Source organism: Strigops habroptila, chromosome 3 (assembly GCF_004027225.2).
Source record: "Strigops habroptila isolate Jane chromosome 3, bStrHab1.2.pri, whole genome shotgun sequence".
In the NCBI taxonomy this organism is placed as follows: domain Eukaryota; kingdom Metazoa; phylum Chordata; class Aves; order Psittaciformes; family Psittacidae; genus Strigops; species Strigops habroptila.
The window spans coordinates 47,062,401-47,078,776 of NC_044279.2; the positions used below are offsets into that span (position 1 = coordinate 47,062,401).

Consider the following 16,376-nt stretch of genomic DNA (forward strand, 5'->3'; position numbering starts at 1 on the left):
GATTTTGTCTTTCACAAAGTGAGTTGTTTTGAGTAGGGATTAAGGAAATGTATTTCAAATGTTAGATTTTGATCACCAATTTGATTAAAGCAAATCAGAAAAATTTCTTAGGGTTCGTATATTGTACAGCCTTCTTTTGAAAGGGTGAGAGATAAAATGCATCCTTAATGGCACATTTATTGTGCAGTCCTTATTATGATAATTTTAAGACTGCAGACCAATTCTGGTACTCTTCAGACTCAGAATGTACCAGCTGAAGTGAACTGATGATTCTTGTGAGTTAGGATCAAATAATCTGAGAAATGTTTATAGGGTTAGATCTGTGTGGAATTTTGTTAAGTGAAAACATAAGTTCCTGAGACTTTGAACTCATTTGTTTGGCCTACTGACTATACCATTAACTATTTAGATCCAGTTTTCTGCAGATAGTTGGGGTGTAATTTATAAAGATTAAAATAAACGCAAATTCTAATATAGATTTTTTTTTTTCTTCCCATTTATCTTGTATTTCAGCAACTACCTTGTAGGTATATTTTCATTGAAGTTAGACATTTAAAAACTTTCTAAATTTTTTTTCCCTATGTTGTTACTTTTGAGCAAAAGTGCTAACATTTGGTTGCAAAACAAGGTATGCTTATAGAAGTGGGGTAGATGTTTAACTACTCAAAGGATGTAAACTTTGTGCATGTAAACCACAGAATTCGTCTGTGTTCCCAAAATATTAATCTGTGCTGATTATTTTTTGAGACTGAAACCACTTTGGAAGTGGATACAGATCTAGTCCTCACAAAAGTCAAAGGAACTCTATCATGGACTTCAGTGGGATTTGGCTCCAACATTTCATGCACACTATTTGCATTTGGGCATTAATTTTTTATACAGTTCATATAATTTTCAGTTAAAATTTGTTTTAAAGTTTGTTTTCTAATTTCAGTCTCTACTTGCAGAAAATAAGCGGATCTGGTAAAAGCACTTGATTTACTGTAACTTACATGGTCTGTATGGGAGCTGCAGTCTGTGAGACTACAGCACTGCTGCATAAAATATGTCAGTAGTTTACTTCCTCCTTTATTACACTTACTAACGTTGCAGGTGTTAAAATCTCTTCCTGAATTTCTAATATTCAGGTTCAGAGGCAGTGTACCCGAAATTTTTCCACTAGTGTGGCATTCATATTTTCCCAACACAGAATTCCTGCATGAACCAGACACTGAAAATAAAAAGGATTAAATTGGATTTTCATCCAAACAATTACTTTCTCACTAAAAGTGTTTGTTGCCACAAGAAATTACAATATTCTAACAAGCTATCTGAATATTTGAAATATCTGGTGGTGGTGAAACAGGAACAGTCATCTCCTCTCCTCTCCTCTCCTCTCCTCTCCTCTCCTCTCCTCTCCTCTCCTCTCCTCTCCTCTCCTCTCCTCTCCTCTCCTCTCCTCTCCTCTCCTCTCCTCTCCTCTCCTCTCCTCTCCTCTCCTCTCCTCTCTTCTTCCATGCCTATAGAGCAAACTGGGAGCATAGAAACATATATCTTAGACAGAATTAATTTTTTACTACATGCTATATGAGAGTCTACCCCTTTTACACCAACAGTGTAAGCAGTCTTTAACTGAGAGGAAGATTAACTGTGCAAAGATTCCTTGTTCAGGTGTGCAATACAGTGGGCAATCCTAATAGGATCTGAAGTCTCATAGTCATCCTTGCTGTTTCGTGGTCCCACAGTAATCATACATTAGTCATTTTTGCACAGGCCATTGTAAAAAAATCTGTTTTGGGCTGGTGGAGTGAGCCAGATGAAAGACCTCAAAGAACCGCCATAACTAACTCTGGTTTAAAATAAGTACAATTTATGGTATAGGTACTGATCCAGGCAATGGACTGGAGCAGAATATGTGGCCCCTTAACAGTTCTGTGGAACATTTTCACATTCCCCCTTGTTATCCTTCATTCACATGATGTCTTCTTGCTGGGGTTTCATGTGGAAGCAACAACTCTCTCCTTAATCCCTTACAACTACAAACGAAATATGGTGAAGTCTGCCTTTGATGCTTTTCTTGTATCACCAAACCTCTTTGATTCCTGCACTTTTTTTCATCCTACAGTTTCTTTTTACCTTGAGGAGTCTGTAAAACAAGTCTGTATATGTGCGTGTATGTGTGTGTGCATAACGATAATGGCATCTTAAAACATAGTAGCAAACCATTGTTGTTATTAAACAGAAAATTCCACCCTTAAATTACCCGTAATAAGAAATATTTATAAAAGAAGATTCTATTTGAAGCTACAGTTCAGGTTTCAGGTATGGAAAAATCAAAGGCTTTTATAAACCTTCCGTGGTCCTATGTTAGCTTGTATTAGTCCATAGGGTAGATATGACAGTGAAGCAGCAGCTGATGCACACCCACTCCTCACACCATCCCTCTCTGCTGCTGACCACTACTCTGGAAATATGGCTTTCATTGCAAAATTAGATTGTTGTCTCTGTCCTTGACTTGGAAGTCCTTGAAAATACGAATGGAAAGCAAACTTGGTACCTGTGTATCTTGCAGGAGGCTCAGAATAACCAATCTAAGCATGGAAAATTGTGTCATATATCTCATGAGAAATTAAACATCATTGTTAGCTCTTTTAGGAGAAGGGGAATATCTGATAGAGTTCTTCAGGTCACTGTATATGTGCCTCGGGTGAGAAATATTAACTTTTTTTTTTTTCTCAAGGGATTGAGATCTAATAGAAAAAAAAAAAGTCATAGCATCGAAGAAAATGTGAAGCATAGTAAGTACAAAACATTTTGAAAGATCTTGCCCTCTGTCTGGTAAGATCTGCACTAAAACATTTGTCTTCTAAAGGAGACATCTGTATGGAGTTATCTGTGTATGAAATACCTAACACTGATATCCTAAACCCCTGATAGGCACAAGCAGGCAAACACAAGAGAGGGGTTTATGGTTTGCTTTATGACAGCTAGCAGAATAATGTAAGTCCTCCTGCAGAAACACTGTTATGTCTGACTTATCTGCCTCTTTACCAGAGACCACCACTGACAGAGGTGCAGCTGGGGAGCTTCTGACGTGATGGTGAGGCCTCTGCAGTTCTCTAACACCTCTTTCCGACTCCAGGATTAGGACAACCTTGTAAAATCCCTGTCTCAGTAGAAACCTCCATGATCTCATGCAAAGTGTGACATTTATTGACTTCAGAAGAAACATTTTTTCAAATCATGACTGAATGGAGAAAATCTTGCCACCTCATCATACCATGTGGGAAATTGGAATGAAAACTAAAGAATCAGGGGCAGGTCTTTGTATTTCAAGATGGGTTTGGAGCAATACTACGTAAGAGAAGAGGGGAAAGAGAGAAAAGCAGCTACTTTCTTATATCTTTTTCACTGTGCCTTGTGCCTGATACCATTTGAATTTGTTGTCTTCTACCTCTTTCCTCCCTCCAGCACTCTCTCTATCAGTCAGCCTCCTGAAAGGTTAAACATGCCATAGTCAGATGCTCCGCTGGTATATGTCTCTTTTTGCTGACTTACTAATTCTGAACATCTTCCACCCTGATCAATCCTTTCCCCCTGTTTTTTCCTCAGTTGTATAAGAAAACTCCATTGCCTTCCATGGATTTACTCCAATTTACATGAGATGAGATTTTGACCAGTAATACCCACAGCAGTATAAGAACAGGAAACGCTCTCTTTAAGGATAATTTAAACAGCTAAGCGTCTGTCTCTTAACATTAATGTGGACAACAGTGAAATGTCAGTGTAGTAACAATCTAACCAGTACCATTTCTTCAGACTGCTTGATCTAACTTTTAAGATACTTGCATTGACCATCAGTGTCTAGACAGTGGTAAATATTAGTGAAAATGTTCAAATTTAACTCACTGTTAATTTTGTTGACTTGGAGGTAGAAGTTTTCGAGGTTCTCACTGACAGTGGGAATGCTCTTCAGCTGATTGAAGGAGAGATCCAACTCAACCAGTGATGTGATGTTGAAGACATTGCCTGGTATTCCAGAATCTGTTAATTTATTGTGGGATAAACGTAAATATTGCAGGGCTTTAAAACCTTGGAAGTATTCATCAGGAACATTTGAGATCTGGTTATTATCAAAATACAGCATGAGTAAGGAGTGAGGCAGTCCTGTTGGTAGCTTTGTAAGTCGATTGAAGCTTAAGTCAAGATACAAAAGTGAATTCAGGCCTTTAAAAGCCCCAGAAATAGAATCTGCTTTCAGCTGGTTGTTCTGGAGGTGAATGACAGTCAGATTCACTAGCCCCTCAAGTGCACCAGGATTGACTTTTGTGATCTTGTTGTGACTTAATTGGAGGTCATCCAGAGTTTTAGGGAGCGGTCCAACAGCTTCGGTCAAATTGTTGTAGTTAATGTGAAGTTTTTTCAGATTCTTTAGTTTAGAGAAGACTCTTCCCTTAATTTTTGAATTTTCCAAATGGTTGTGGTCTAGGATCAGCCACTGTAGGTCTGTTACGTTATCAAACGTGTTCTCTTCAATGCCCTCAATCATGTTGTTTCGAAGATAAAGGTATTTTATTCCACTTGGTACAATCGGAATGGTTTTCAGTTTAAGATTGTCACAATACATGGCAGTAGGGTAGCTTAAAGGACAATTACATTCTGGGGCACAGACTGCTGCAGATGGTCCAAAAGGATCATAACCATAATCATCTGCAGGACCATAGTCATATTGGCAAAAAATGCCACTAATCAATAAAAGAAAAATGGGTAGGGAGTTTAAAGTCATCTTTGCAATGCGTCTTGTACCTGTGTGGTGAAAGGAAACAAAAAAGTTATAACTTTATTTATTTCCCTCTTTCAGTAATATTTGATATTTCACCACCTACGTTTTACAAATGAAAATGGATTAAGGATTCCTGTTTAAAACTATTAATTGAGGAAAAAAATATATTAGTTTGTTAGTATTACGTTGTTACTACTATAAACTTACAGTCCGTGTCTTGTTATAATCTGCCTTTGTAATGGAAAACTGCAGGCCATTCTGCTGTTGTAAGTAAACAATTCTATATATCTTCTTGAATTCATTCATTAAGTCACAAGAAGGGTGATAAAGTCCAAGGTTTTTAAACCTGGCACAGAAGAGTTTTGCTGAAGGTCATGGTCAGAGGCAGGTCTGCCATTTAAATTGTATCAAGCATTCCTAATATACTGAATTGCCTCATATAAAAATAACACATGGTGAATTTACCTAAGTTTAAAAAGCCAGGGAAGTTAAAAACTGAGGGTAATGTTGTGCTGTATAGTGTGTTGTTAAGATGCCTGTAGCTTGAAATACCTTCTCATGGATCACATCCAGTAAAGCATGGTCCACTAAGTTTCATATTCACCTAAAGAACAAACTAATAGAAATACATAGCATATTCTCCTAGACATGTCAAGCAATCAGCACTGCCTATGTGTGCATGTGTATACTCTATCTACCACACATCTGAAATGACTGAATTTGAGATAGTGTAAGTGTTCTTGCAAACTCTATATATGACAATAAATGCACTGATCATATTGACAAGAAATCACTGATCACACTAATTAGATTGACGCACTGATCACCATTCTAATTCAATAGAGACATAAAGCACTGGCTTCACATAGTTGGTCTCCCAGTTCACATAACAGTAAAAGAATGTCCAATGTCATTGGAGCTGCTTTGCTGTGATCCAGTATGAGTGGTCTCACTTTACTTTTTAAGGGCATTTCTCACCAGATACTCCAAAGATGTTAATATGTGAAGATTAGTACCTTGCTTTTACTTCTTACTACCCAGATAGATGTTGTGTTGAAAACTGCTGTTCAGAGAGTGAGATGATTAAGAAAATCCTTAGAACCTTCTTATTCTCAAGTAATTTCAGAAAGTATGCAAAGCCTGTAAACAGACCACCAGACACTAATCTCAGATCTGGGCAATCTTCCAGAAGAGTAAGTTTGTCTTGCTACCATCATTGTTTAATGTTACACAGAGTGCATATTGTTAAAATGCAGGACCATAGCAAGAAAGTCTTCCCTAATTCTAAATTTCCTTGCTTTTATGGACTTGCTAAAAGCCACATCATATTCTAGTTAGCTGATAATCTCAACTGAAGTACATGTGGGCAGGGCCTATTGATCTCATGCAGTACAGCACAAAATTTCTTAAAAAATGTTCTCATGTTATCTCCAGTCAATTACCTACAAAGTCCCTCTGCTACATATTAAGCTGCTGTCCGCTGCATAAGGGGGCATACCTTTTCCATGGTGTTGCTCCTATTACATCACAAACCAGAGAATAGAGTGATCATTGAAATGAGTTATCAATGTAATTTCATTTTTCTGTTCTTCACTGCTGCATGAGAACATGCAAACTCAACCTTCAGTCCCCTGCTGGTATAAATAAGTACAGCTCTGCTGAAAGCAAAGACACTACAGTGATCCAGTTCAGCTCAAAATCTGGTCCTGTTTAGGTACTAAACATTAAGGATGGGGGACTATTGCTTCTGTATTCAAAGTATGATGTAATGAACATCTTCGACTACACTCTGGCCTCACAGCGACATTTTTACACATCTGTATCATTTTATAGTCTTACTGATAAAGTAGCATAAACATCCTATTTTAAATTCAAATTCTATTGTTATTCTAGTTTCAAATTGTATTTTTAATGGTAAATTTTATTATTTATTTTATAGGCTGACAGTTCTTTTAAACAGTATACAATGTTTAACTGCTCTGTAGAACCCTGCAAGAAATTTAAAAAGTTAAATATCAAGTGTTTTGAATTATTTTATCAGCAACATTTTAAAATGTAGGTGACAATTCTGTAGTTCAAGGGCATGTGAGTAACATAAAACAGCACAGTAAAGTATATATGTAGTATGGTTAACTTGTTTTATTCATGGATTTCTCATTCATGTATCTAAATGTTTCTGTGCCAGAAGTGTAAAAGGTAAATAGATTGGGTACGCATACTTGTTTGTTGCACTGAACTATATGAATCCAAAAGATAAAATCAGAATACATTCTTAGACATTGATCTTATAACATAAACATGCTTGAACTAATTGCCTGTGTTTGTTCTAACCAGTTATGCTGTAAAATACCTGTGAAAATATTTGTGAAGTTGCTCAGGCAACTTGCCAAAACATACTAAATGACAAATCCCTGATTGTGGAAAATGCTTACTACAATATAGACAAACTATTCAAACTATTTTGGAGCTACCCTATGCCATTTTAATTCTAAAGTTGTTGTGAAACAAAATAAATATCAGCTTATTATTCAATCAGCCTTAAGCTAAATATACCTTAATTCAAAGTTTCAATAGTGTACTTAAAATGTGCTTTAAATTTAACACAAAATTTCAAAATACCTATAATTTTCCTCTCATTCTTTACTTGATTAATTATTTAAATATCAGGATACCTTGTCTTTTGTAAAGGAGGCAAAATGATTTAACAAATTATGAATGAAGAAGTAAGCAGTGAGCAGTCTTAAAAAATTCTTTGTACTGTACATCAACTCTTCTTTTGAAATAGAACAAAATAGACTCTAAAAAAAGTGCAACAGTCCAATGCTGATGCACAAAATATGTGAGGTTTTAAGGGAACAGAGAAAGTGAATCCACTAAGCAACTGTTGATTTGTGTTCAATTTACAAATTGGCAAACTTATCCTGACATGTTTTCACGTTCCCATTACAGCCACTTTTAAATAGCTGAACATTACGGTTAAAACATGCAGCAGCACTTACCTTACTGCCTCGAAGCTGCTTTCCTTAATTCCCAGAGCAGATGCAATAAGGGACTGTATCGACCAGTATATGCTGTAAACAGTGTCAGGAGGTACAAGTCTGCCAGATCCTCTGTGTTACTAGAGAAAAAAAAAAGCCCTAGTCACGCTGTTCTCTGAAGCTGCTATGTCATCATGGTGATCTTGTGGTGTGGCATGTACAAAAACGCAGCCCTCTAATGAAGTGCAGGTGGATACCATATTTTGTACAAGGACAACCCATCTGTTATTCTTGTGGGATGAAAGAATGATCAGTGCTTCACAAACCTGAGAAAGTTTAGACCACTAGCCATAACCTTATACAAGAATTTTTTGTATTTTAGAGGGAAAACATTTTAGATTGTAAAATAAATTACAAAAAGACTTTTGTTTTCCAACTTATTTTATACTGCTAGACATGAGCTAACAAATAGCACTCAGACCTCAATGCTGCTGGGCTTCTTCAGCCAAGTGACTCATTCATTTTTTCTGCCTTTTTCTTTAACTATCTTATGTCCACAGTAAAGCATCCTTAATAAAACTTTTAGCTTAAGGATCCGAACTAAAAATGCGGGATTATCTTTAAATTATAACCTTTTCCACAGCACTATATTGAGTTCAAAGTTTCTTCTGCAAAGCATTGGATTTTACTTGGTCTGGAGATTTTCTTTGGTGACTGAATGTATGTTTGCTTAATAGAAACACATCCCAGGAATGGTTTTTCAGCAGTTACTAAACTGTAAACTCACTTTATACATTTGTTCATTTTTGCACTTACAGCTTTCTCCCTCTTTTCAGAATCTGGAACTACTCAGCTTTATGTTGTCTGTTTCTTATTCCATGGATGTAGTTCAAGAATGCATCTTAAGGCTTGGATAAGATGTTATTTTCACCAAGCAATGCCAAAAAATAATGCACTAAGACAGTAACTGTTTAAAGTGGGTCTTAATGTTTCCATGAGAGCCTTCCTTTATCTCTAAATGGTGGATGTCTTCCCTTTTTATGGGAGGCAAGCTCTTTCTTACAAAGTTGGATGGGGACAAACATGAAATGTTCATATATAAAGCATGCATGTGCCATTTTAAAGTGTCTTGTCTGTTTAATTGTATTTAACTTTAGTTGTTTTGGGTACAAATCAAGTTTTTTTTGTCTGTTATCAACTGGCTATCTTTATGAAAAGTTGTGGTACACGATATGGCTGGGCTGGTGAAACCTAGCAGCTTCCCGAAGAAGAGAAGCCTGGATGTGGGCTTCCCCCAAAATCTGCTGCTGATCCATTTGGGTTGCATGCCAGTGTGGGTGACTGGGAACAGAGAAAAGCCTGGCATAATTCACTGCCGTTCACGGAGAACAGGAAAGGTGCCAAAAAATTACAGACCTCTGTGCTTCTGCAATAACACAATTAGCAAAGTTGCTCAAGACAAGAGTGCTAAGTGCCAGTGCAGCCCATACGGAGTGAACGCTACTCTTTTGATGTTCTGATATTGCTCCTGTCCCCCCGCATGGGAGAACCATTTACACATTAGGAAACATGATGGTGACAGACCATGACTATATTACTATCTGAATGATGCAAATAAGTGAATGTGAAGTACTGGGATTACAATAGTGAATTAAGCTAAGTAAGTGAATAAGTGTGCATGGTATCAGAACTAAACATGTAGAAGTGGACAAAGCTGTTGTTGTTCTGCCTGTGGACAAACAGAGGCCAGATGGAGTTTCTTGTGCACAGTATGATTCTTATCTGAAAATTACTTCATTAGTTTCTGCAGACCAAGGAAAGTCTAAACTGTAGCTTTGAAAAATGGGACAACAAGCAGAAGCATTTAGCAAAAGATGAACTGGAATAAAGAAAATTTTTTTAAATATTTTCCCTTTAAGGAAGTACTGAGCTTTGCTCTGTTGAGGAAGGTACAGCAAGCTGAGCAATGGAGCATAATGTTTGAAAAGAGAATCTTAAAATTCACAGTAAAAACATTAGTTGTGTTTTCTCTCAGTAAAGATTTGTTTTGAAGGACAAGCTCAATATTGTAATAAATTAATACATATTTTGATCTTTCAGAAATAGATGTAGTTTTATATTTACAGTACAGGTAGAATTGCACATTGGTTGCACTTACAGGATAGTGCAGGCTTGATATGTTTTTGGCACTACTATATTTATGCACCAGTTGTTGTAGGTCCAGTATGTACCCTTTTTCTCATTCTATTAACAGAATTACAAAGCATGCATATCTTTATAAATTGTAGAAAAATATTATTAAACAAAAGTGATTATATTTTGCAATTAACATATGGTAAAAGCTTGGGTCACACAAAATTCAGCTGAGGCTTTTTTATTCATAATATTCCTGTTTTGCTGGCTGTTTTATATTAGAAGAATTGCATAGTTAAGATGAAGAATCACGTGCCTTCCAAAGATAAAATATTAGACAACAGACTTTCCCTTTTTTTTAATTAAGATTTTTTTCTATCTTTCCACTCTGTTATTTAATACTGTCCCTTCAGCATCATTTTATATGCTTTCCTGATCTTATTGTTCTGAATTATGAAGCACTCACCTCATAAACCTCTGTATGGGAGATCAGGTAGGGACTAAAGCCCAGCAAATGGAGGTGTGGCTTCTTCTGAGGCAAAAGATGGGAAAGCAGGTGGGTGATTTCATCTTTTTGGCCCTATTTCATGGGTTTTTTTGGTGGTGGTTTTTTTGTACCTCTCAAAAGTCATTGAACAGCATGTGAACATAATCTAGCTAATTTCCAAGGAATACACAAAATAATGTGTAAGTTCACCTACGACATCTAAGTTGAAAACTGGTTATGAATATGCTTCACACCTGATAATTTCAGGACATATTGATAATTTACTTTACAGCAGCTGTGCTCCTAATGAAGCCATCTCAGTATGGTTTATCTAAAATTAATTTTCTTCCTATTACTTATTTATTCATTTTTCTTTGGTGTAAAATGTGATCAAAACCTATCCTCATCTAGTTTTCTTTGGCTTGTGAGACATGAACAGAAATATTCCTTTTATTTGATTCAAAGCTCCTTTCTTGCTGATTCATATTTTCATAACTGGAGATGGCCAAGAAGTCTGATAGGTTGCAGTGAAAGAATCTGAAAGCAGAGCTCACTGCAACTGTATATCACTTTATAGTCATGAGTTCTAGCCTTCAGATATTGTCAAGTTACGGTGTCACAGTTTTCTCTCTTCACTCAGAATTGACATCCTTTCTGTTTTTTCTCTCCTGTAAAACTATCTTTTTTACAACTTATACACGCTTCTGCATATATGGAAACTCTTCCCAATCTTTTTTGCTTTTAATCCCCTTTTTCCCGGAAGACTCAAGTTTCTAAAACATAATAGATATCATCTACATCAGTTGCTTCTTTCTAGTCTTAAATCATCTTACCAGATGTGTACTCTAAGAACCAAGACATTTGGGTGCCCAGAATCAAGAGTAGGAGATCTGGGTCTTAGGAGCGTACAGCCCCAGAAAAAGTGCTTCTGGAAACTTTAACACTGACACATAAAATGAGTAGTAAGTTTTTGCACTGATCACTCATAATTTAAATACTACTCTCAAGATGAAATAAAAGCTAACACGGTTTAATTGGCTACCTGCAACAGAAGGTAAAGAAACCTCAACTAAGGGAAAAGGCCATTCCATGGGCACCATGCAGCAAGCCACTTAATTATATAATAGTGTAGTGTTTATGCATGATGTTTTCCATATCTCTAAATAGTGGATATACAGACTGATAGTCTATATATACTGAATAAATAAAAATATGATATTGACTCAATCTCCAGTAATAATTAGTTCAATGTTTTTGTGAAGTCCTGCAGCATATTGAAAATATCACTTATGCTGACTCATATCAAATGAGTTCCACTAAAAACAATTCAGTTCCAGATTCTGAAAGCTGTAGGTGCTTATTATTTTTTCATCTAAAAACTCCCATCCCTCCAAATTGAAATTTTATTTGTTCAACCTCTACACTGTACTTAAATGGAAAGTGTTAGAACACATACTATAAGCATTACAAAATTTGTGGTTATCCAAATCCTTTTTCCCTCTCTCCTAAAAAGGAAATAAGAGCTTTTGAAATTTACAAAAATGGTAATAGTGGTACAACCTCTTAGCAGACCACAACACATATTTTTAGTTGTACATGAATCTTTGTTTTTGTCATTCTAAAAAATTGTTCACTGTTTTGCTTCAAACTTGACAGTGCCCATATTCTAATACTGTTAGCCTCCTCTCCATTGCTTTTCAGACTGTTTTTGCACTATACTGCGCTTATTTTGACTTGAATTGTCAATGGCAAAACTCCTTTGAGTTGATTCAAACCTCTTTGATCAAACCTTTTCTAAGATAAGAACTGCACAGATGAAGGCAAAATACTGTTTTTAAAACAGATTCCTATGTATATATACTGTACATTGTATTAAAGTATTTAAAATGTGCTGATCCATGTATAAAGAAAGTCAGGTGGCCCTGGAACATAAACCAATTCAAATTATTGCTAATGTAAAGAATATAAGAGGATCTCAAGGAGTTGTTGAGTTTGAGGGAAAGTTGTGGTTACAGTTAAAAATTATATTAGCAGCTCTTTTTTATAGGAAGGGAAAGAGGTAGACTTGGCAAACTTGGCTAGCTCACTGCCTATTCTTTGCATAAACTAATGCTGTATCAACATAGACCTCCTTTGAAAATCATTGGGTGCTAAACGCCTTCCTCTAATCTAAGCATTAGCAATGTCTGCCTGCTTTCAGATTACTGTTGTTTAAGAAGGGATGTTGCATCATCTAACCCAACGTGCTGTATAACACAAACCATTGAACCTCATCCTGTTACAGCTGTTCTGAGTTCAACAAAACACCTCTGCCTACTTATGCTCCAGAAAACATATAACCATGGTCAAGGCATGCAAAGCTTGGGAGTTTTCTAGTTTAGTGTAAAAGTTTATTAATTTCTGGTTTCAGGATTTGGCCGCTTATGCTGGGCACTCAGCACTTTCCCATCTGTGGGCAGAGGGTTGCATCTTGGTGTGGAAGCTGACATAATTAGACTGCCAATTGAGTGAGGCTTATTTATTACAGTTTTCATCCTTGTAGCTGTTACTGTATTCTTGCAGGCAGCACCCAGAAGAGGGCTGATTCTCAGGTGTCATGGTTTAGGCCCAGCTAGTAACTCAGCACTACGCAGCCTCTTGCTCACTCCCTAGTTCTTCCCCCACCACTCCCAGAGGGATGGGGAGTAGAATCAAAAGAATGTTCCTCCCACGGGTTAAGACAAGAACAGTCCAATAACTAAAGTATAATATAAAACTACTACTACTACCACCAATAATAATAATGATAAGGGAAATAACAAGGGGAGAGAATATAAAACTAAAAGAGGAAGGTAAAAAAACCAACAGTAAATACAAGTGATGCACAATACAATTGTTCACCACCCTCTGACCCATAGTCAGCCTAACCCGAACAGTGATCTTGGGCCTTCCGGGTGACTCTCCCTAGTTTAAATACTGGGCATGACGTGCTGTGGTATGGAATACCCCTTTGGCTACTTTGGGTCAGGTGTCCTGTCTCTGCTTCCTTCCAACTTCTCGTGCCCCTTGTCATTGGCAGAGCATGAGACTGAAAAGTCCTTGATCAGGGTAAGCATTACTTAGCAACAACTAAAAACATCAGTGTGTTATCAGCATTGTTCTCAGACTAAAGCTGAAACACAGCACTGCACCAGATACTAGGAAGCAGAAAAATAACTGTTACAGCTGAATCCAGGGCAGTATCCATCCCTTACTCCATACCATTCTATACATCATGCTCAGATCCCACATTTTTCAATTTATTATTTTTGTCTCTTTATATATATATGTATATATGCACACAAAAAGAGACAGATGTCATTCCTTAGTCCATGGACCATCCCTACAAAATTTGCTGAGTTCATTCAGTCCATGATGTCAGGCAAAGTCTGGTGTGCAGCCACATACCCTTTAGCTTTGAACATGCAGTCCAGACAACCAGCATATAGCATATGGCCTTCCATCAGTTGATGGGACCTATTACTGGAACATATTCACTTGGTGATAAATTATCTTTACCATGAAGATGGGACAGTTTGGGAGATACTTAATGGGCAGTTATTTAAAGTACTTCACATTTTCATTCTAAACACCTTGGAAAAATCTACTGCTACTACGGAAGACCTTGTTATCCACCAAGTTTACAACCTCAGGAGCAAGTTAAGGCTTGCTAGATAATATCTAGCAAGATATATCTGTTATATCATCAGCTGTCTATTAGTATCTATTCTGATATCAGTTGTAACTTAATTCATTTACCATCTTAATGTTGTATCACACTTTTACATTATTTTTCTTGGGCCTAAAAATCTTGAGGTACAGTGTCTACCTATTCATAGTCTATGAACAGTAACACTGACTGTTATTTTGTTAGGTATCTTGTTATTCCTAGGTTCATGAAAATGGACTGTAAATGAACTAAAGATCTCTTAAATGGCTTTCTAAGAAATTTCAGTACCAATTATTATGACAATCCAATTTAAAAGTATTTATCACTAACAAATATTATTTAGGTTTTCCCTCTTAGAAAGAACATGCTAGTCCTCGTAAGATAAATCGGTTTGATGAAAGTACATCTATCTGCTCCTCTCCAAATGCAGAGAAACAATGTTTACTGATTTATTTTTTTTTACATATTTAATTTCTACCCATTTTCTTCTGTCTATTTGTAGCTCTATAAAATTACTAGAATTCGTTTTCCTCATAATAAACTTCAGCTTCTTTCAACTATCTTCAGCCATGTTATCTGTGGATCTGTCACTGATACCTTCAGTGCAACTTAGTTTTATTTTTGCCTTATTACTAATATGTACAGAGACAATATTGTGTGTACTTTGTATTTCCCCATTCTTCATGTCTCACACTTTTGCCTTTAACTTTAACTTCTAATTGCATTTCACTCTTCTACTGAAACAATTTTAGCTTATGGCTAAAATTAGCCTTTTTTGCTTGTAAACTCAGGGGGGAAAAGGTATTTGAGGACAATCACTTAAATTCTTTGGAAGTATAGGTATTTTTACTTTTCTTCTAATTTTTTCTTCCCAGACAAATTTGCTCATCCTTTTCCTGTTTTGGGACATTTAGCTTCTCTGAAATACTGGCTGGAAATATGTTTTTAACCATATTAAATGGTCAGCTTTGGCAACCACAGATTCCAATGCAGTGATTAACTTGTCTTTATTCATCATAATGAGGTCCAGGATGTATTTACCTCATGTTGTATCCAATACCTTTTGTCTTAGGAATTGTGCAGTGTTGAGAAACTCTAATAATGTTTTATTATGGACTGCATAACACTGCTAGCAACATCTCACGAAATAAAAATTCCCATTACAAAAGATATTTATTTCATAAACTGCTCCATCTTATATGAAGATTTACCTCCATTTATCTGTGTGATTCAGACCACCTTTTTTATAAATGGTCTCAGATACTCTATCTATCTCACACTTTAGTCCTTAGAGACAGCAGACATAGGTGTCTACATGTGTGCTAGTAGGTCAAGCATTCCTCAAGGTCAATGGAGCTCTAGTATATAGAGCCTAGGAAGTGGTTCAACTCTTTAACACAGATGCAATAATAGTCTTCAGTTACCTGAATGTAGGCATCTAGTATCATTTCAGATGCTCTAAGGCATCCAACTCATTTGTATAAGTTGTGAGAAAGGACATAACGACCTGTTGCCTTTCAACTGGCAGCTGATGACAAAGCACAGTACCTCACAGTGCCTAATAACAAAGCATCTGCATGTAGGCAATTGTCTGTTTTCAAGGGGCTTCAGTAAGCTGGTGATGCAAAAGTATCTACTGCTGTCTGATGTGCCTTGGACACTACAGCACATCCAAGTGGGGCTAGCTGCTATGACTCAGGATCTTGAAGAGACCTGTCCCGTCTTGAAGTAGTGGCTGGAGGCCAGGCACATCTGAGCAATTTAGAATGACATTAGACATTTATGTTTTGATACCCTCGGAGCTCCAGTCGGGGAGATAGCCAGTCTCCTAAGTGAGGTAATATCCTTACTTTGTGTAAACTGTCTGAAGATTATTTTCTCCAACAATTTTCTCTGTAGACTTCTCTTAACTGACCATTCAGCACAATTTCTGCAAAGAAATGTCACAGAATAGAGCCAAGAAAAATGAGATGTACAAGACTGGAAACAGTCATGTTCTATTCCACCAAAAGTATTTTCCATTTTCTTACCACCTTTAAAAATCATAATACTAAAAAAAATAAAATAGAGAATTTTTTGAAAGTCAAATAAAAAATTAGAAGACAGTCTTCTGCTCCAATTAGATTGTCACCTGAATCCCACTGACTGTTTTAGTCAAGCAAATCTTTTCAATAGATTTTATATATAATTGCATAAGTTATACACATCAAAAAGGACAGAAACAATTTAAGAGATTTTTGTGTCACAAGCATCATAGGCTTATTTTGAATTGACACGAGTGCTTAAGATCTAATTTGCTCTCTATCCAACCCAAGAAGGGACAAGATG

At 36.4% G+C, this 16,376-nt stretch overlaps 1 protein-coding gene across 1 annotated transcript in view; it reads right to left on the bottom strand.

Moving 5' to 3' along the window:
• LOC115605300 (keratocan) overlaps positions 1-7,934 on the bottom strand; it is a 29,310-nt gene extending 21,376 nt beyond the window's left edge. The window contains exons 1-2 of the mRNA XM_030479567.1: positions 7,762-7,934; positions 3,889-4,785 (exon numbers count right to left, since the gene is read on the bottom strand). Of these exons, the coding sequence (XP_030335427.1) occupies positions 3,889-4,765 (877 nt within the window). The 5' untranslated portion in view covers positions 4,766-4,785; positions 7,762-7,934. The remainder of the gene's footprint in view (positions 1-3,888; positions 4,786-7,761) is intronic.
• Positions 7,935-16,376: the final 8,442 nt, after the last annotated feature.